This window comes from Synchiropus splendidus, chromosome 8 (genome assembly GCF_027744825.2).
Source record: "Synchiropus splendidus isolate RoL2022-P1 chromosome 8, RoL_Sspl_1.0, whole genome shotgun sequence".
Classification (NCBI taxonomy): domain Eukaryota; kingdom Metazoa; phylum Chordata; class Actinopteri; order Syngnathiformes; family Callionymidae; genus Synchiropus; species Synchiropus splendidus.
The window spans coordinates 12,481,083-12,500,789 of NC_071341.1; the positions used below are offsets into that span (position 1 = coordinate 12,481,083).

Below are 19,707 nucleotides of genomic sequence, written 5' to 3' on the forward strand. Positions count from 1 at the left end.
AACTGTTGAAAATACACTTTATTGGGCGCAGTAACAAAAAGATACAAAGACGTCCATGTACCAAAACAACCAGCAGTCAATCTCTGGCGAGCCCCTCCCTTCACGTACAGGAAAGCAGGTGGGGTCAGGTGAAAAGTGGGAGGGGCCTGGCTAGGAGCGAGCGTTCCTCTCCGTCTCTGCCAAACATTCACGCACCAGGCCGCGGGCGTGCAAGATTCCTGTGCAAACATAAAAGTTAGGTCACATGACTCGCTTTCAGCAACATACTACCGACCTCGTTTGAGTCGCTCCATCGCACTTTTGCTCCCGGCGTAAGTCGGCCTGATCTCCTTCCCGAGCTCCTCGATGATGGACAGCAGCTCTGAGTACTTGTTCTCAGGCACCTGACTGGCCAGGGAGACCTGGGGGGTGGGTATTGGGGGAGGGCAGGGTTAAGACAGAGAGACAGAGGGAGAGAGAGAGAGCACGCAGTCTACACACCAGGGAGAAACCCAGGGATGGAGGTCCGTAGTCACTCAGTAGGGGGCGACACGACTGCAGGGAGAAGGAGAGGACGCCACCTGCCGGAGGAGAACATTCAGTCGTCGTCATCATCATCATTATCACCACGGTCTGTCGACCCCAGAACTTCTGTGCAGAGATAGTGGGTCACGGCAAAGAATCCGGTACCAGACAGGCGGAAGAAAATGTCGTTTGTTTACGATGACGTGTTCGAGAGCTCGTAAACAAAGAGCGTGGCCTTCTCTGCTCCGCCAGCAGGGGTCCTCACGGAGCCGCATGTAGGCGACAGAACAATCAGCGGTTCCGCTGGAGATTCGTGGAAGAAATGGATCCAGAACCTGCTGGCTACAGAAGAGTCCCGGGTCGCTGGAGTCCTGTTTCAAGAGACCCTCGGATGCCCGGCGCGTGGTCCGGTTCTGAATCCGTCATGGCGGACATGAATTAGCCTAGCGGCCCGGTTCTGACCCGGGTCAAGTGTACAAAGCAACGGCGCGCCCCCAGGAGTCTCCCCACTTTCCCCCTAAGCTTTACATTAAAATGGCGGGTCTGGAACTCACCCGGGTCTCCTGGTGCTCCCGGAACCAGCTGCTGCAGATTCGGTTGGAAGGAAGTTCCCAGGGACATCACGAACCTCCAGAGCCCAGATCCGTCTGACTGGCGCTTTCGTCTGCCTCAGGATTCACACGTCACTGTCCCGACACCGAAGCCGAACGTGACCCCGCTGTCTCCATCGCGGTCCCAACTCGGAGCCTTTGCGACACTCGTGACCGACACGCTTCTCTTTGTCACGGTCAGGATAGTCTGTGAAACACGTTTGAAGACGCGTGACGTCATGTCGCGTCATAGCCTGGATTTTTTTTTTTTTTAAATGAAAATTGTCGCTTCCACCGGTCTGTCAGTGGAGCACGTGAGGCGACATTGGGGGTCACAGGGCGGTGACCTCTGACCTGTAAAAGAAACGAACAGAGATATCACTGAGTGGCTGTCACATCATACCATGACAACCAGTCTACACGACTGAGTGACACAAGCAAGTCAGCAGAAGAAGCAACAAAGTTTTATTGAGCGTTCGGGTCGAGTCAGTGCAGTCCAACAGAATCTCTGTCAAAACAACAAATGATATTTCCGACCAACCCAAGCAGTCCAGAAACAGGACTGGCTTGGTCGTAGAGGAAGGCTGGACCCAGACGTTGCCTCGACAGAATCAGAACCAAAGCTGGACTTGCTGAAAGTTCCCTGAAAGTTCTGATGATTTGAGTCGGACAGCTGGGTCCCGTTTGAAGACGGGCTAGACCGAGTACTACAGGTACTTAACAAAAATGTTCAGGGTTCATGCAGGAACAACCAGAACTGGGTCACTGCGCTGGCCTGTTCCGACCCATCTGATCTGGCACTGAAGGCACATGTGGAAAACATCAGGACGATCCAGAAGAAGATTGTTCATTTCATGCAATTACAGATACCAAGTTGGTATTAGTGTCGACTGGATCGGTTTGTGGTGGGTCGTGGTTCCGGACGGCGGGTGAAGGTTTCGGGTCATCTTCTCAAATCTTTGGCTCTAAATGTCAGAAGACTAACGCCGACATCTTTGTACACGCCGCTGGCCATTCGGACCTGCGGGTCAGTGGCGGGACAGGCGGTCCCAGACTTTGTGGTGCAGAGAGGCAGGGAGCCGGGTCTGAACCGCGGCACCCCTCTCCCACTATGTGGGCGTGTGGCTGAAGCTCTGAGGGTGAAGCTGCAGCCGCTTCTGCTGCTCCTGCACGGCCAGCTGTTGGTTCTGATCCGATGTGGACAATTTATTAATGAGCAGGGACACACAGTTGGCCGGGATGATCAGACCTGCCGGGACCAGAGCCAAGAGTCAGAGAGAGAGAGACCATGATGGACTGGTTCGGGTTGAGGACGAGCACAGCACTTACCGACAATCCTCTGCCCGTCTTCAGTTCTTAGACGGACAATTTGGACCTTCACGTTGGTCCCACTGACCGGAGTCAGAACTTCCTCCAGCTCATTCCAAACGCTGAGGACGGAGCCACACAGAACGTAGAAGGTCCTGCAGCGAAGACCGACTTCACACTGAAGACCCACTGAGGCCTTCTTGCAGTTTCCCCGCCTACACACACAGATTTCTCTTTGTGAGGACCTCTCATTGCCATAACCCTATCTCCAGCCTCTCCCCCTAAACCTAACCATCCAAAACACATGGCTAACCTTATCCAAGACCCTGAACCGCACAGTGTGTGTTCAGACCCAGGGGCCCATCAGCAGACTCACCAGAAGGCGTGGGAACAGATCTTGGCCGAGGAAAGGTACTGATCGTTCCAGTGCTGCTTGGCATCTTCTGACAGAACCTGGTGAAGGACAGATACTTTCAGTCACATGACCGAGTCTTGTGGAGGACAGGAGAACTCGAGGAACCTTCTTGAACTTCTTCTTGATGTCACTGTAGAGCTCTAGCTTCAGCTGTCGGCCCGTGTTGGGTCTGTAGACCAGAAACAGTCTCTTCTTGCTGTTGACCTCTTTGACCAGGATGGATGTTTTCTTGTTGTTCCTCATCTGCAACACAGACACTGAAGGTGTGAAGACCAGCTCACCCTACACCGGACAACACCCTGACCGTCACTTCAGCCTCCGAGGCCTCAACTAAAACTGAGCATCCAGGATCTCACCTGCACATAGAACCCGTCGTCCGGCCCATTCTGGTCAGCCCACACATGCGTGGCCTCCTCCCAGGACATTCCTCGCTCCACACTCACCTGTAAGAAGACAGAGAGGTGAGCGTGACCCTGCCCCAAATTCAGACAGAGAGGTGGACCTACTGTGAAGAGCTCCACATGTCCTGAGGTGGTGTACCCTGGCGTCAGAAACTTTCTACAGTCCACCTTCTTCACCTTCTCGTCACCTGAGCCCAGATCTACACAAGACACCAGAATGAGGATGAGAATGGGTCAGAGGGACTAAAGATCCAGAGCCAGGTCGACTCAACCGTGTCTGGTTCTGGAACCCAAAACCACTCCAAACTCCTAACCACAACCCAGACTATGCTGTGAGAGCAGAGGCCGTACCCAGAATGCCCATGTCATATCTGCCGTTCCTCTTGGCCTCCTGAATGACGGCGGACAGTGTGTCTGAGAAGTACTGAAACAAAGCGTTCTGCTGCTGGACCTCCATGCCCAGGATTCGGTTCAGAAACTTTCCTATGTTGTTGTAGTCTGCAAGAGAAAGGGTTCAAAGTTCAGACCAGTCCGGGTCCACCTGTTAGGGTGGGCTCACCTTTGTCCAGAGTCAGGGCTCCAGACCGGTCCTCCACGTTGATCAGGCCCACGCCGATGAGTCCGCCCTGGATCTCTGTGGAGACACACACGTCAGTGAGTGGTCCAGGTGGAGCCTCGAGGAGGTTAGGGTTAACCAGTGAGACACTCTGTACCATGAACGCATCTTTTCCATCTAACCTGAGCTGTCACAACAATAACCGGCAGACACCAACTTAAATAACCCCAGCACTTCTTAGCAAAATGTACAAAGTGTTGCTTGTTCACCACAGCACACACTCAGAGTGTTGTAAGTCAGTGCTACTGTCATGTTTGCTGGGGAGGTACAATCGCCAGCACTGCGAGGCCGCCATCTTTTAGAAGCCTGTCTCCATGACTGAGCATTACAAAAACCAACAATAAACTGGTGCAGGACTGACCATAGACACAGCCATAGACACAGCCATGGCTTCACTTTTCGACACACAAAACAGAGTTATAGGGCCGAGCTGACAAACACAACCAATTCCGCGCGACACACTTCGAGACCTCTCACCTTTAAAGAAGTCTCCTTTAAAGTCTGCTGGTGGAGACACCAGAGGGCTGTCCAGTCTCACGATGGACTTCATCACGATCTCCAGAGCGTTCCTGCCGTACTGTCACGCGAACACACACGTGAGTCAAAGGACGACAGCCTCTCTGTCAGAAACAACATTGTCTTACTTTGTTGTCAAAGTTGAATCTGCTGAGATCTCGAGTCTCCGTTGCTCGTCTGTCTCCGTGAGTGAGAGCCCCCTGTCACACACTCAGTTAGCATGGACTACAACATGCACACGCATGCGTCTTGTCTCACCAGGCTCTCCAGTCTCTTGGCCACGATGGATGCGAACCTCTGCTCTCCAGCCAGCTCAGAGATGAGGAAGACGTACTCAGGTGCTGTGACTTGGTTGGAGCGGTGAGTCCTCCCTGAGAGCACAAGACCATCTCTGGACATGAGAACAGGGGCTGGTCTGTCCAACGCTGACACCAGAGTGGCACTGACCGAACTGCTGGATGGCTCTGTCGGCGCTCCACGGAAGCTCCAGTGTCATGTGGACTCTCCTCCTCTGGTTCTTGACCCGCCGGTCGGCCTGCAGCGAGATTCCTGAGCTGGCTGCTTCAGAGATGATGGCAATGTTCTGGTCCAAAAGAATACAGGTTGTTAGTCAATGGCAGCGACAGGGGATTTGGCGTGGCGTTCACCTTCTCTCCGTCCATGAAGCGCTGCTTCTCCGTCAGGTTGAGGATTTCAACCGGAACATCCAGTTCCGAGCGAGACTCGTATGTGATGGTGCCGTCGTCGTTGCTGACCACACGACCTTTACGTCCGGTCATCTGAGGAGACAGGGCAGCCTGTGAGACTCTTTCAGAAGGAGGCGTTCTGAGGCAGCCAGTATCAAAGAGATGGCAGATGGAATGTCGACAGGTGGAAGTCTACATCTCTGCCAGGCCTTCTCGCCCTGTCTGACTGACTTTTGAGTCCCTCCATACGCTGCTCTCATGTGAAATGACGACAGAGTCCATTCTTCAAATGCACACACTTTCAGCGCCCGAGACCTCACCGCTCACGTTCATTACACGGTAAATAAATGTAAGGACCTCGATGGAGTCGTTCACTGATGGAGAGGGAGCCACATGGCAGAAGCTTCCCACTCTTTTCGGTTCTGACATAGGGAATCCAGGAGCAGAACACTGTTCATGTAACCGCAACACGAGAAGTCAGCGAAACAGGAAGCACCTCTGCGACGTTGTCAGGTCCTCCCAACTCGTCAATGAGCTCATCTAAGGTGTTGGGCGGAAGCATCTCGGCCAGCTCTTCCAGCTCATCCAGCAGCTCCCGCTTCATCCTCTGAGCATGCTCCACCGCATCCTGACTCGTCTGGCAGCTGCTGGGACTCGCCACCTTCACTGCTCGTCAGATACATCAGTAAGATACTGTGGGCGTGCAAGGGAGAGCGACAACGGACGCGTACCTGTGGTTGGTGCGCTGGCAGGAGCAACGGGTGCTGTGAAGGTTGGTCTGGTTGACCCAAGTCCAGAGGCCAGCAGGGCACTCTGAATGGAGTCCGGGTCGATGCTCTTCCTCCGCTTCCTCTTCCTCTTCTTCTCCTTGCGTTTCTTGGGCTCCTTCCTGATGAGCCACGGATCTGAAGTCCAGGGAGAATGATTCGGGTCAGAGCTCAGCTCATTCCTCAGGCCTACAACGGATCTCACCGTCCTCGTCGTCTTCATCTGACTCGTCCCTGAAAGGGTTGAAGTCATCATCCTCGTCTGCTGAGCTCACCGACTTGAAGCTGTCGTCGCTCTCTGCGGCCGACACTTCCGACTGGCTCTCATCGGAGCTGGTGCCTGACAGGCCGCCGTGTTTGCGGGGACGCTTCTTCATCTTCTTCGCTTCTGGACCTGCAGACCAACATCATGACTGACACAAGGACTCCTCTCGGCAGAGCATGGTCCTTCTGACATCAGGCGTGTGGAGGACACACACGTCTCCAGTGACCGCTCACCTTTCCTCTTCTTGCTCTTCTCCTGAGCTTGCCCGCTGCTCTCGGCTGGCAGGGGAGTCTTCGTGGCTGATAGGTCGATGCCTAACAGGCTGTAGAGCTTCTGCCGATCCGGGGCAGGAAAGTGCTTCTCTATCAATGACTGCAAGACTCCCCTGTTCACACAAACATTGCTTCAGCGACATCACTTCCTGTGAGGGGGACCAGCAGGCCGGCACACAGAGGACTTACTTGGCAGTGGAGACAAAGTCATTGAGCTCGCCACCTCCCTCCTCCAGGGCCTCCAGAGTCCGAGCCTCTCCGGTGGACTGCAGGCCGATCACCACACACTGGAACACCAGCAGTTTATGCTCATCACATCATCTCACACCCACCGTGCACAGCAAGAGAAGGAGATATCTATAGGCTCTGTTCGGTCCATAGACCCGCAGGTGAGAACCTTGAGGGCAACGTCTCACCTTCCCGTTCTGGACCTCCTCCCGGGCCAGCTGTACCACACGGCGCACCTTGGAGGCGATGCAGAGATACTTGAAGAACCTCTGGTGGGCCGACCAGAACTGGCCCCACATGGATTTCTTCATGCGCTGCTCTGCCTCCATCAGGTTGGCGGCCTGCTGAAACTTATCCCGGGCGCTGACCCACTGAAATGACAGCAGCTGATGAGTCCCTGCTCAGATGGAGAGGCTCTTCAGGAGTTCTCACCATCTGCACAGACTTGTTGTACATGTCCACGTAGTGCTGGGACAGTGGGACTTCTTCAATCTTGAAGGTGACTCCAGTGAAGCTAAGCTGGCGGGCGATGTACATCCCCCGCAGCTTCATGTCCATGGCTACGATCTCCATGGCGCCTACGCCTCTGCAAGAGAGCGACACTTCAGGCAGCAGTTCGGAATCTCTGATGCGCACAAGCAAAGACCAAACAGTCCACTAATGGAGGCGACACCAGTGTTCTGGAGAGCGTGTAAGCAATGGGAAGGAGAAGGTTCACGAAACCACCACACCAGACCCCATCAGGTTACACGACTTTCCAGGCTCACGAGTGTGGACATTGAAACAGTGAGAGCAACAAAGAGCCCACCTTCGCTCCACAGCTTGGATGAAGTTCCCAAATTCTCTGAAGGGAGTCTTGTGTCCCCAGATGCCGAGGCGGTTCATGTAGGCCATGTTCCGGGGCTCAGACGCTCCTGCAGAGAGTGCAGGGGGTGAAGTGCAGTGAGGGGCCCCGGTGGTCCGGACAGACTCACCTGTGGCACTGGCATAGACTACGCGAGCTTTGGGTAGCTTGTTCTGCAGCTCCAGCACGGCCAGTCCTGTCTTGGTGGGCTTGGAGGAGCCCACCGGACAAACATTCTTCGCCTTGTGGCACTCGTCGTAGACGATCTGCAATGGCTCGGTCAAAGAAAACCAACCCCAGTTGTGACTGGGTCAGGTGACCGTTGCACTTGTTGTAAAACAGAACCTTTGACTGAGGTGGCCATATTGTATATACTTACGCAAGTAAAAAATATTGACAGAATTAAAAGCATTTTATCAATTAAGAAGCAATGTGATACAGACGTTATTAAATAGTCATGCAACTTAAAACGTTTCTAATGTTCGTAATGTATCAGAGGATGGAAACCATTCATTCATTCAAATATAAATTGGTAAGTACAGAAATTTAAAATGCAACTGAAGATGTGAGATCACTAAAGAAAATCGGACAACTCAAGTATTTGAACTGACAGCCACCTGGTGGAGGAAGGTCACAAATCCCCAACTGCGAGATTCCTTGTTTCGACTAATCCATCTTCCTCAGGGTCAGGGTTTCAGGCCCTCCATTTGGGACCCAGTAACCTTAACAATGGCAACACTCGTCAGACCTCAGCAGTGAAGGATACAACGCCGTCAAAGTCCTCGCCGCACCAGTGCAGCAGCTGCTGGAAGCGAGTCTTGTACTTCCCTCCAGACTGACTCTCCCCAATCAGCGAGGAGTATGTGGCGAAGATGACACCCTTCTTCACGCTGCCATTGTGTTTGGACGAAATCTTCCCGTACTTGAACTGCAGGACAGAATCAGTCACCAGGAGTAAAAGCAGGGACCTCGCAGCCCGCTGCAGGGCACTCAGTCTGACCTTGTTCAGAGAGTGGACCTGGATGTTCTTTGCGCCGATGTCTCGCAGGTCTCTCTCAGCATCGTACTTCAAGTCATTTGAGACACTGAACCTGCAGAGGGAGGGTCCACTTAGCTCATGCAGACATCAGCTGGAGAGAGACCTCTTCTGCGCTCTACCGTCAGTGCGAGAAGGGGAAGAGGTAAGAAGGGCAGAGGAAGAACCAGACACTGACCAGAGTGACCTCTTCCTGCCCAGCAGGTAGTTCTCATAGATGATCCCGGCGATCGTGCGCCCCTTTCCCACCCCGGCTCCATCCCCGATCAGGTAGGCAGCCCGGTCCCCGCTGGGGAGGAAAGTCTCGTGTTGCTGCAGCAAAGAGACTGGTTCAGGGGGGAGAAGCTCTGTCATGGAGGGATAGGGATCTGGGATTTACCTGGGCCGCATAGGTGATGGCCTCCAGCTGCAGGGCAGACAGACACCCACGGTCGATGGTCTCCTCTGGAATGGACAATCGGTACCAGACGTCTGGAGGACTCACGCTGGACAGAGAGCTGGTCTCCACCACGGGGTCTGGATGTCGCAGGCCTACCTTCACTGGACAACAGAAGAGGAGGTCAGGTGGGTCTACAGGAATTGGACGGTGGTAGTGAGGTCTGTCAGGCTTTATTCACAGTAGGAGATCAGCAAGAGTTGGACTGGGACGCTCTGAAGAACCACGCCTAGGGTTCAAATTGTGTCCAAACTCAAAATCAGTGTCATTTTCCTAAATTCTGTTGTTTTGTATGAAAACTCCTGTTTTTTTAATCATTTGTTTCCCTGCCATATAGCTTTTCAATGCATTTTTTAACATTTAATATTAAAAGAAGCTCTGGCAGCACTTCACTCACACTTCATGGGCATGTACTCTGCGTAGGTCTCAGCATGACCCAGCTCTTCCTCCTCTTCCTCTTCCGGCTCCTCTTCCTCCTTCATTCCTGGAGGTTTCTGTCAAGAAGAAACAGTCACCACCCTTCCGCAGTCTGTAGAACAACCATGACTGGTGGAGGTTCGACCCAGACCGACTCACCAGAGGGTGTGAGAAGTTTGGCAGCTTCATGTCGTCGCTGACCCACATCCTGTCTTTACCTGCCACCTCCTTCTTCACACCGTTCACCTCACCTGGAACACAGACCTGCTTCACTCAGGTGTTCACTAGGACTCAACCTGACCTGTACTCAGTCAGACACGCTTATAAAGGATGTATTTATCTTTCTTCCGATTCGGGCGCTCTCTGTCCTCTTTACTAACGACAGATTCAATTATAAATGCTCATTATTAGCTGCTTCTCAGGTCAAACCTTCCATTCTCCATGGTTCTTTAAGACATTTCTCCACAAGACACAGCTGCACCATCCAACAGTGTCAGGACAGTTTTGAGAATAGAGACCTGCAGCTGCTGCTGTGGCAACAGGAGGTGCGATGTCAGGTGGAGGCTTCAGCTTCATCAGCTCCATCAGACTGCTGCCCTTCAGCACTGTGCTCTTGAGGGTACCGGTCCTGAGGAGGTCTTTCAGCTGGATCTATGAGAGGAGAAAAGCAAGCAGCTTATCCACATAGCTTCAGGAGTGAGACTGAAGGCATGAACTTCCAAAACTCACCTCATCTTTACTAGAAGGCACGGCTGAAGACACAGAGGGGGTGCAGCCCACGGCTGGTGGGGTGGAGGAGCCCCGCATGGCTGCATTGTTGACGTGGACCACCTTGGTGACAGTGATGGTGTGTTTGATGGGGTTGCTGACCAACTGCTTGGTCGCAGAGGCACCCAGCGATGGCAGTTGGTTCAGCTGGTTCAACACGAAGGTGGTGGTGGACGGCTGCGGCTTGTGCTGAAGACAGACGGAGTGTTAGCAAGAACACTTGACAGCTGGAGGACTCCAATGCCTCAGCTCAGCTCACCCGGACCGTCACAACAGGAACTGGAGCAGGAGCTTCAAGTTTAACCGCTTCACTTGACTCTGCTCCCAAACCGACATCCAGAGCGCTGATGGAGATAGACTGGGGGAGAAGGGGGCGTTCAGCAGAGCAGTGAGGTGAGCAGACAAGAAGCAGCAGCACAAACCTGCTGGGCAATTGCCGGCTGAGACACATCCTGAGCATCCACATCAAACAGGCCGAGGTCATTGGGACAAATCCCGCTCTCGCTCAGTGCAGTGAGAAGAAGATCCTGGCCTGGATCCATCTGCAACAGATGACACCATCCAGTTCCAGCATGTCCTGAAGACTCAACTGCTTATCAAACTAAAACGCAAACTTCCACTTGAGGATAATTACACCTCTTCTGGTTCTCTTTAGATAAATCGGCAGCATCTTCGCATTTACATTTAACTTCCACGACGAGGCCAGTCTCACTAAAGTCACTCCGCCTCTGGCATCTACAGGGTCACTCAAACAAGTTAATTTGAGGTCAACTGGAATTAGATTATCTCGAAGTTCCCCAAAATTTGCTGTCAAAACATGGATTGGGTTTTTACTGTGTCAAAATGGAAAAAAAAAATTCCACACAAGATTTCACACACCGATTTAAATCTAAGAGGATGAAAAAATTGACATGATCGAATGAAAAAATGGTTTGATGCAACATACAAGGAATCAATCTATGGGACGATAAAGTTGAAGCGTCAAAGTGGGTACATAGTACTTGTAATTAAGGGTTTATTCAGGTGAACAGAATAATAAAGAATAGCTCTGCCCTAAATGCATATATACAACCATAATAACAATTGGGTAGTCACCAAGATCTTAATATTAAGTCAGTGTCTTGGCATAGGATGTGTACTGGTTGAGGACACGCCAAAACCCCATCTGACTGTAGTGTCGTCAATAGTAAACACTTGTACAGTATGAAGTGCAGTTTTGAAACTGAACATTTGAATTGCTCACAATAGTTTGTAGTCCCGACGATCCGACAGCTTCGCCAAATCGTGGCAGCCCAACTACTCAACAGCACCAGATCCGGGTCAGACGGTGCACAGACCGATTACTGACCCAAAACAAGACACGTGTTTGCGGTGCCCTCCTCCTGCGGGCTACACTTCCTGGTCAGAGTGACCGAGTCCCAACCGGCCGCAATACACGCCAACCAAACACCACCACGCAACGAACCCATAGAAACCCCCGACCTAAGGTCCGGTTCGGGCGGCTGGAGGAGCCCGCTCCTCGGCTGTGACACAGCTTTAGCCCACTAGCTCACCGGTTAGCACGAAGCTAACGTATGAGGCTCAAAGGCACTTATATAAGAGGAGTGCGAAACGAGTTGAGCGAGTGAACCTTCGGTGGGTTGTGATGCCTCCTCAGTGACCTGACGCAGGTGAACCAGGAGATGATCCCGAGCCACACACATGTGGGTCAGGGACGCGTCCTCTGCACTAGTCTGAAGCTGTGAACCAACTCTTCTGGCTGAGCACGTTAGCCAGCCTTAGTTTCACTTTGTGACGTCACGAAGGACCGCTTTCACATTCGCGCAAGTGAGGGAAAATGAAAGGCGTCTAACCGTGACACAGTGCTGCGGGAACAGTGACACGTGACCGGTGGTTCGGGACGATGTGTTGGTGTTAGCAGGCGGCTGGCTAACGCTGCTATGGATGTTGATGTCTACCGACGCGAGCTGGCGACAGCGGCTATTGCAAGGCGCTCAATAGTCACGCTAAAATGAGGAAAAGGAGCCGCAGACGGGTGACAACGGGTGGAGACGGGAGTCCGGCTGCAGTACCAAGGTACTCACTTGTGCTCCGTCCAGCCGCCCGGGTCGCAGGTCGCTCGTCTTCTCTCCGCTCCGCCGCGCTCACGCCATCTTTTATCCAACGCTCAGCCGCATGCTGGTCACGTGACGCGGCACAGGCCTACCGCGGTCGTCATCGCCCTCAAACTCCCCGAGCAGTGGTGGTGGGACCGCGTTTCCGGGTCGCGACGAGTCGAACCGGGTCCAAAAGTCACCCTTTGACGAAGGAATCGCAGCCTCTGAAAAGCTTTGGACGACAAACAGAAAGAAAACATCGCTGGCGCAGGCGAGCTAGCGCCACCACGTCACGTGACCCTCCTCGAACTGGACAGGAAGTGACGCGCTGAAACGTTTTCTTCTTCGCTGTTTATTTTTTTCGGCTTTGTCTTCAGTTAGTATTGACCACTTTCCCCAACTATTTTCTTCCGGCTGATTCGAGGAAACTGGGGAATTCGTAATTATTTGTAGTTGTTGACAGTCTGACCGCACGTCATGGCTGTCATGAGTCGGCTTCATCACGGAAGGAAGAGCCGGTGACGGGGCGGCTGTCCTCCGAGTCTCTCATGGATGTCATTTATTACATTTAAATGCAGTCGTGCGTGGAACCTGGGAGACAATTTTGGCTCTCCGAAGTCAAACAGACGATGAGTGGGAGTGGCCTTGGGATGTGGCCTCAGAGTTCAGGGTCATCGCCATCAACGTGTCCAACAGACGCGCAGCCACTGACCACTGCCGGACCCCAACTCGTCTGAGCGTCTTATCATCATATGTATTTGCTGTAGAGCAAGCACAACACACATGAGAGAGGACTCTTGTTTCTGCCCGTATGTGCATGGAAAAAGAGTGGCCTGCGGGGGGCGCCACTCTACCTGTGCTAGCGAGGGTGAAAATGGCGGAGAGAGTCTGGCTCTAACTCCGTGTCCTCCCCTCTCCGCCCCCTTCTCCCGGGTCCCTGTGATCGGCGAGGACCGAGTTCTGTGGGTTCGTGGAGGAGGTCCAGTCCGAGCGCGGACATGAGCGGGGTGAGTTCTGGACTTAGATGAGCGCGAGTCCCTCCAGCGGCCCACGTTGGTGGTACCGGTCGCGATGTTGTGTTAGCTGCGTGGCTAATGTTACAACGTGTTTGTTTGTTTGCTTCTCGCAAACTGCCTGCCATATTTAAACGTCGAGACGGAACTTTGCCCCCCGCCCCCACGCTCGAGCGGACACATGTCTGTGACGACACGCGCGGCCGTCAACCCTGATGACGAAACGATCCGCTTCTAAGGAGTCGACGTTTGAAAACAAAGAGACGGTGGTGACGACGTCGTTGTTGTTGATGACAGCTCTCGCCCCAGGCCGGCGCCAACTACGTGTTTGCGTTTGGTTCTTTTGAAAAACTAAGTTGCTGGCTGTCAGTTCGCACTCCAGTTCGGTGTGAGTCCGTCCTCAGAAGAGGAAGAGGACGACGCAACTCCCACCTCGATCGGTTTGATGAGAGGTGTCAGGGATGAACGCTCACCTGAGCCGCAGCTCATTAATGACGATGACTGGTGGTGATTGATGAGGGCTCGTTGATGGAGGACAATGATGACAGAAACTAATCACCAATCAACTAAATTGATGCCCCATCATAAGCACACAATTGTCTTTTTGAGTGTGTCAACTCTAATCTGTGAGCGTGTGTTGACAGGAAGTGGTTTGCAGCAGTCACTCGGAGGTCTTCAGCTCCATCCATCCACTTCATGAGGCAAAGCAGCTGGAGGTGGTGCCGGAGGAACCTTTCATAGCCATGAGCTCTCAGAGGCCGGCAGACAGTAAGCTGTGTGTGTGTGTGTGTGTGTGAGAGAGAGAGAGAGAGACATGTGCTGCTCATGTCACAAGTGAGTTCCGACTGCATATTTGGCAAAAGTCTGTTGAGTGCCTCACTGGTGGCTGACTCGATTTTTTTTTTAATTCAACAGAGAGCGCCTCCTGCTGGTCACAGCTACGACTGACTCAGACACGCCTCTGCCCGCCCACTGAGCTCCCCCCTGCCCACAGGTTATCTCAGACTCCCCTGCTCAGCAGCAACAGACACCTCTCGCAGCAGAGCAGAAGCGGTCCCCGGGTCGGAACCAGGAAACACTCGAAAAAAATGTAGGTCCTCAGATCTGTGGCTGATGTTGTGATGGTGGATTCACTGCTTTCTTTCCCACTACAGGGCTAGAGGGAAGAATGTTCAGATCCAGAAGGTGACAGACTATTACCCCATCAGACGGAGTTCAAGGAAAAGTAAATCAGAGCTGGAGGTGAGATGAGGCTCAGTTTTCCTCTTTGCTATTGACCCTCTTGCTTCTTTTCCTTCAATCCTGTTGCCTTCGCCAACACGCTTGAAGTTGCTTCCATGTTGTGTCTTTAGAAAAACATACTTGTTGACTCAAGTAAGATGAGGAGCTAACACTGAAGTCATAGACCTCAGATGTTAGTGATCCAGCAGACCAACATTGACCTGCTTTTGTGTTCCAGTGTGAGCAGAAGAAGCAGATGGACGCGCTCATCACCAGCGGGGTGGAAGAAGGGATGGAGGTAGGAAAGAGCTTATTTTATTTTAACCCGTTGTCAACTATGGACTGGTTTGTTAGCTGCGAATGTACGTGCGGAAAACGGCAAAATATATGTGAATTAGTTAGACACAGCTGCGTCACACACTACCACATACTCACCACACGGTGGCGCCAACAGCCAAAAAGAGGATTCCAATAGCTCTAAAAGCTCTGCGGTTCCAGATGCAGTACATCGAGGGGAAAGGTCGGGCAGTCGTCACCACGCGCTGCTTCCGCAAGGGCGAGTATGTGGTGGAGTACCACGGAGACCTGCTGGACATCACGGATGCCAAGAAGCGCGAGGCGGAGTACGCCCTGAACCCTGACACCGGCTGCTACATGTACTACTTCCACTACCTGAGCAGGACCTACTGGTGAGCTAACACTCAGCCACTCATGTCTCTAAGCTTCATGTGATCTCATGGCCACTTGTCTCTGCAGCGTCGACGCCACCAGAGAGACGGGGCGGATGGGCCGACTCATCAACCACAGCAAAAGCGGCAACTGTCACACTAAGCTGCATGACATCGACGGTGTCCCGCACCTCATCCTCGTGGCCTCCCGAGACATCCACCAGGGGGAGGAGCTTCTTTACGACTACGGAGACCGCAGCAAGGCGTCCATCGCCGCCCACCCCTGGCTAAAACACTGAGAAGCCCAGCAACGCCTTCAGGGGCCAGTCCTGTCTTGCCCACACTCCTACAGAAGCTCATCCACTGCTTGTTTTATCCACAAGGGTCTTTTAATACACACTCACACGCGCTGCGCCACCGGTCGGCGTCAGTCACCAGACTTTCCTCCGCAGTCCACTTGTTTTGTTTTTTTCCAACACGACCGCTGGGGATTTTCACTTCCAGACATCAGTGTTCTCAGCTGAGCTTGGGTCACTGCAGATCACCGTTTGAACTCTAGTGGTTGTGATGGGACCAGATGACCCCGCACCGGACGGGGTCTCCTCTCAGCCTCATTGCTGGCCAAAACCAAAACCATGAATAGCCATCAGTGCTGGCTGACGTCACTTCCTGTAAATATATTTATTGAAATGATCGACGAGAATAAACGTTTTCAGAACAGAATGTCTGGTGCTCTGGTCAAGTGCAGTCAATCAAGAGGCCACGCCCCCTCACTATAGGCACAAACACGCTGGCGATAAAAGTTTACTTCTTTGTCAACACAAACATAAATAATGTCACCTGCTGAGGCCAACAGGAAGAATGGCACTCATTTCATTTTCCCTTCTTGAGTTGTCTTCAGGCCACCTGACACGGCCACATCCAATCAGTCCTTCACGCTGTGTTGTAGGGTGGACGGGACTACATGCTCTGGAGTGCCTCCTGTGCTTGCTCTGTGTACACGGGGTCGCTGCGGGACCAGGACCCATCCAGGTTCTGTGTCCGTTGTGAACCACGGACTTTGTCCCGCGAGAAGAAACTAAACCTGCGAGACACAGAAGCCGACTCAGACACCATTCATTTATTCACCACGCAATCATGTGACCCAGATCGGACCTCAACCCATCATGATCATTTTCAACAACCAAGCAGTACTGGTAGAAGTAGTACAAATATTAGTATGAACAATGTTTGACCTCACTGGACCAGCAATGGGAGAAACAGGTGGTCATAATGTTACAGATCATGAGGGTGGCTTTCCTCTCTGAGCTGGCGAGTTAACAAGCAGACAGGAAGTAACTTCAGTGTCAGTCACAAGTGTGTTTGGTCAGAAACAGGAAGCTACACGCCAAGTCGGCCAACAAGCGGGGGTGGGGCACGTACAAGAGATCTGAGGCCTCTGATTGGTTGTAAAGTCGGGTCATCTGCGATCAAACCAGCCGCCACCATTGGCATGACAGCGGTGAAGATCCTAGAGAGAGAGAGGACGTGACGGTGGAGGACTGGGACCTGTCCGTGTGGTGGTGAGTGAAGCCTTTCACACCGACACGGTTCTGCTTCTGGAACCGGAGCCAGTTGTACTCAGAACCTCGCTGCAAACTATCGACCCAGCAGGCGACCTTAAGTTGGAGGGGCTAATGGTACATCGGTTGCACATGCTAGCTAAGGGTTGCGTGTGAGAGGCAGACATGACCGCTGTCTGCATTCATGGAGCGCAAAGGAGCATTTCACTTTCAGTATCCCTCCACTTTCACCACCCACCGATGTTCCCAAGGTTCGAGAGCTCGAGTCTGTGCCGTGTGAAAGGGCTCAGTGTGGTGGTGAGTGTCAGTGTGATGTCATGTGACCAAGGAAGCGTTGAGGACTCACAAGCGTTTGATTCCAGACTCTGGAGCTGGTGACGACCGAGATCTCAAATCCAGAGACGGAGATGAAGACACGACCTCGTCTTCTGTGTCATCACTGAGGAGAGGAGAGCTTCATCACCACCATCATCCTCATCTGCATCTAATCCTCTTCTTCATCACCTCTTGTAGTAGGCCAGCTCCTCCTGCAGCAGGAAGACCTTGGCCTTCAGCTCGTTCCTTTCATGCAGGACATCGCGGAGTTCCTGCAGGGTGAACCGGGGTCTGCTTGGGTCCTTCATGTCCAACCCCACCGACTCCTCATCACAGAGCGCCTCCTGCAACCAGAAGAAGGTGTTACAGACCTCGTGAAAGACATTTCCTCCACATACACAAAGAACACCAGGCTGCTGGAACTTCTCAGCTGGCTTTTTCTACTCAGAGTCTCAGAGGGGTGACCAAGCGCCTTGTAATGAGAACGGCTGTGGTGGATTGGATGGCACTGTGAGGCCACAAAAATAAGAGGAGCCGGTTCACAAACACGCACACACTCATGCACAAGGATCCAGGTGCATGATGGGACAGCAAGCTTGATAGTTAGAGGTCAGACCCATCGTTCTGAGATTAGGGGAGGTGTTAGTGTGAGTCTTCACAGCTGAGAAGATGCTTCAGTACCCAGAGTAGATCGGCGTCCTCCTCATCCCCACGTCTGTGAGGGCTGGGGGTTTGATCAAACCCCGCAGCTGGATCAGAGACGCGGCATGGGACTGACTGAGACCCTGACACTGCTGCAGCAGGCTGGCGGAGGGAGAGAGGCTGCTGATGTCACTTCCTGTTTACACTGAAGTGAAGAAGGACCTAAATGATGTCTGCCGGCAGAGGCGCTCAGAGGTTGGTCCTCCATTATCATCAGCATCATCATCATCTTGTCCAACATCTTCATCATCATCATTGTCACAATCATCCCCATCGTTATCATCATCACTTCCATCATCTTCATCATCATGTCTAACATCATCATCTTCACAATCTTAATCGCCATCATTGTTTCCACTTTCATCATCTTCTTCCTCAACATCGTTGTCATTGATAACTTACTTCTGCAGGTGAGTGTGGGAGTGGTGGAGCTTCCTCTGTGTTTCCTTCAAGTCGTTCCCTCAGCCGTGTAACTTCCTGTCGGAGTGTGGACATTTCCTGTCCACGGGCCTGGTCCCGGGCCTCTAGCTCCACCTTTTGCTGGATGAGAGTTTTGCCCTGAGACTCCACCACCGACATCTTGTGGCGAAGGTCCTGGTTGATCTTCATGAGCCGCGTCTGCTGCTGCTGAAGCTGAACCCCGGGGCCATCAGAACCAGAGCAGAGTGTGTGTGAGTGTCTGTGTGTGTGTCCTTACTGCCTCAACGTCGTCGTTCTTCAGGGTCAGCTCGCGGTCTTTGGCACGGATCTCGTCTCTCTGTTTGTCCACAACTTCTTTGAGCTTCTTCATCACCTCCTTCTCTCGTTCGGTCATCCCTAGGAGACACACAGAAGTGTGTGTGTGTGTGTGTGTGTGTGTGAGTGTGTGCAGCAGCTGAGCTGGTACACTGAGGCAGCTCTGTCTTGTCTGTCTGTTGTCACTGTGTGAAGCGTCAACAACTCCTTTGTGTGAGTCTCACCCTCATGTCTCTGCAGGTCCTCCTCACTCAGGGAGTCTTTGGTGGACATGTTGGTGAGGAGACTCTTGTTCTCCTCCTGGAGCTGAGCAATCTGATGGAGGAGATCCTGAGCTTCTTCTCTCCATACATCCTCCACCAGCTCCAGCTCCTGCCAACATACACACATAGTTTCGGTGAGAAAAAGGCAGGTGGCTTCACGGCAGACATCTTCTCACATGGTAACTTCAACTGCCGTTACCGTGATGACCAGATGGATCACAATCCATCTCACCTGTCTCAGGTGGGTTGTGTTCAGTCATCTGATGTCTATGACTTTTGAATCTCATCCACCTTGAGCAACAAGTAATGAGTAGTCACGAACCTTGCGGTGCTTCTTCTCCTTCTCCAGCCGGTCCACCCGCTCCAGGCGCAGCTTATCCAGCTCCAGGCGCAGCTCGTCCGTCTCCGGGCTCAGGCTGCTGCGGGTCACCAACACCTCCAGGATCTCCAGGACCCGAACCACCTTGGGCATGAGCCGGGACAGAACCTCGCAGCCATGCTGGTCAATGATCCGCTCGAACTCTTGCCCGACCACCGCGGCAATGTCATACACGTCCATCACGGTGAGGTCGGCCACGTTCTTCTCCATGTCCGGTGTCCCGTCCACGTCCTCGGCACTTCTGGGTCAATCACGGCGCCAAACTTCGCTCCAACGCTCTAAACTAGGAAAACGAGCACCTCGGAAACAGAACTGCGTCGTCTACATCGGTTTCCCGCGATGACGTCACCAACACGTCAAGGTCCGGTCCCGTCGGTCCAGTCCGTCCTCTCGGCAGCGCCAGAATCCCAGAAAAGTCTGCCCAAGTGGACTGCGGACTTCCGCCTCGGTTTCAAAATAAAATCAGAAGAACCGCTCGCGACGTTTTATCTTCATGTTTGTCTCCGCTCCTGCTCTCGTTCTCTCGGTCATCACGTGTTCCTCCTCTTCTACACCTCCTCTACTGCATCTGAGATCAGGTAACACCTCCGTTTCCCATTTATCAACCCAACTTAGCGCTGCTTCCGCCAGCTGGTTGTGGTGAGACAGCACTTTCGACAGTGCGCATGTCCGAAACTCCCGACG

At 52.8% G+C, this 19,707-nt stretch overlaps 4 protein-coding genes across 10 annotated transcripts; 1 reads left to right on the forward strand and 3 right to left on the reverse strand.

Moving 5' to 3' along the window:
• Nucleotides 1–1,398, reverse strand: LOC128763613 (cyclin-dependent kinase 2-associated protein 1). Of its 2 annotated transcripts, none has more exons than XM_053872601.1 (4): nucleotides 1,059–1,398; nucleotides 481–560; nucleotides 271–401; nucleotides 1–218 (listed from the first exon to the last, which is right to left on the reverse strand). In XM_053872601.1, the coding sequence occupies exons 1-4, from the start codon at nucleotides 1,123–1,125 to the stop codon at nucleotides 188–190; spliced, it is 309 nt and encodes a 102-aa protein (XP_053728576.1). In that variant the 5' UTR covers nucleotides 1,126–1,398; the 3' UTR covers nucleotides 1–187. The 2 variants fall into 2 exon arrangements, with proteins under 2 accessions (XP_053728576.1, XP_053728575.1); XM_053872600.1 differs by having other exon boundaries at nucleotides 275–401; nucleotides 1,059–1,346.
• Nucleotides 1,399–1,542: 144 nt separating this feature from the next.
• On the reverse strand, nucleotides 1,543–12,490 carry sbno1 (strawberry notch homolog 1 (Drosophila)). 3 transcript variants are annotated; one of them, XM_053872573.1, is made up of 33 exons: nucleotides 12,154–12,490; nucleotides 10,492–10,611; nucleotides 10,329–10,427; nucleotides 10,031–10,258; nucleotides 9,820–9,952; nucleotides 9,461–9,552; nucleotides 9,282–9,378; nucleotides 8,828–8,988; nucleotides 8,627–8,760; nucleotides 8,413–8,503; nucleotides 8,179–8,340; nucleotides 7,543–7,678; nucleotides 7,377–7,482; nucleotides 7,001–7,154; nucleotides 6,757–6,939; nucleotides 6,530–6,627; nucleotides 6,302–6,453; nucleotides 6,009–6,197; nucleotides 5,768–5,941; nucleotides 5,533–5,702; nucleotides 4,998–5,129; nucleotides 4,798–4,933; nucleotides 4,609–4,721; nucleotides 4,479–4,550; nucleotides 4,312–4,411; nucleotides 3,778–3,852; nucleotides 3,570–3,716; nucleotides 3,324–3,418; nucleotides 3,174–3,260; nucleotides 2,923–3,060; nucleotides 2,779–2,855; nucleotides 2,424–2,617; nucleotides 1,543–2,343 (listed from the first exon to the last, which is right to left on the reverse strand). In XM_053872573.1, the coding sequence occupies exons 2-33, from the start codon at nucleotides 10,609–10,611 to the stop codon at nucleotides 2,204–2,206; spliced, it is 4,185 nt and encodes a 1,394-aa protein (XP_053728548.1). In that variant the 5' UTR covers nucleotides 12,154–12,490; the 3' UTR covers nucleotides 1,543–2,203. The 3 variants fall into 3 exon arrangements, with proteins under 3 accessions (XP_053728548.1, XP_053728549.1, XP_053728550.1); XM_053872574.1 differs by lacking the exon at nucleotides 12,154–12,490 and adding an exon at nucleotides 11,700–11,863; XM_053872575.1 differs by lacking the exon at nucleotides 12,154–12,490 and adding an exon at nucleotides 11,313–11,596.
• Nucleotides 11,929–15,806, forward strand: kmt5aa (lysine methyltransferase 5Aa). 2 transcript variants are annotated; one of them, XM_053872596.1, is made up of 7 exons: nucleotides 11,929–13,172; nucleotides 13,823–13,946; nucleotides 14,094–14,268; nucleotides 14,333–14,420; nucleotides 14,638–14,697; nucleotides 14,898–15,088; nucleotides 15,156–15,806. In XM_053872596.1, the coding sequence occupies exons 1-7, from the start codon at nucleotides 13,164–13,166 to the stop codon at nucleotides 15,364–15,366; spliced, it is 858 nt and encodes a 285-aa protein (XP_053728571.1). In that variant the 5' UTR covers nucleotides 11,929–13,163; the 3' UTR covers nucleotides 15,367–15,806. The 2 variants fall into 2 exon arrangements, with proteins under 2 accessions (XP_053728571.1, XP_053728572.1); XM_053872597.1 differs by having other exon boundaries at nucleotides 11,930–12,145.
• On the reverse strand, nucleotides 15,464–19,672 carry rilpl1 (Rab interacting lysosomal protein-like 1). 3 transcript variants are annotated; one of them, XM_053872590.1, is made up of 7 exons: nucleotides 18,967–19,670; nucleotides 18,606–18,753; nucleotides 18,344–18,462; nucleotides 18,049–18,186; nucleotides 17,134–17,288; nucleotides 16,976–17,068; nucleotides 15,464–16,151 (listed from the first exon to the last, which is right to left on the reverse strand). In XM_053872590.1, the coding sequence occupies exons 1-7, from the start codon at nucleotides 19,231–19,233 to the stop codon at nucleotides 16,028–16,030; spliced, it is 1,044 nt and encodes a 347-aa protein (XP_053728565.1). In that variant the 5' UTR covers nucleotides 19,234–19,670; the 3' UTR covers nucleotides 15,464–16,027. The 3 variants fall into 3 exon arrangements, with proteins under 3 accessions (XP_053728565.1, XP_053728566.1, XP_053728567.1); XM_053872591.1 differs by having other exon boundaries at nucleotides 15,468–16,151; nucleotides 18,049–18,279; nucleotides 18,967–19,260; XM_053872592.1 differs by lacking the exon at nucleotides 15,464–16,151 and adding an exon at nucleotides 16,347–16,577 and having other exon boundaries at nucleotides 18,049–18,279; nucleotides 18,967–19,672.
• Nucleotides 19,673–19,707: the final 35 nt, after the last annotated feature.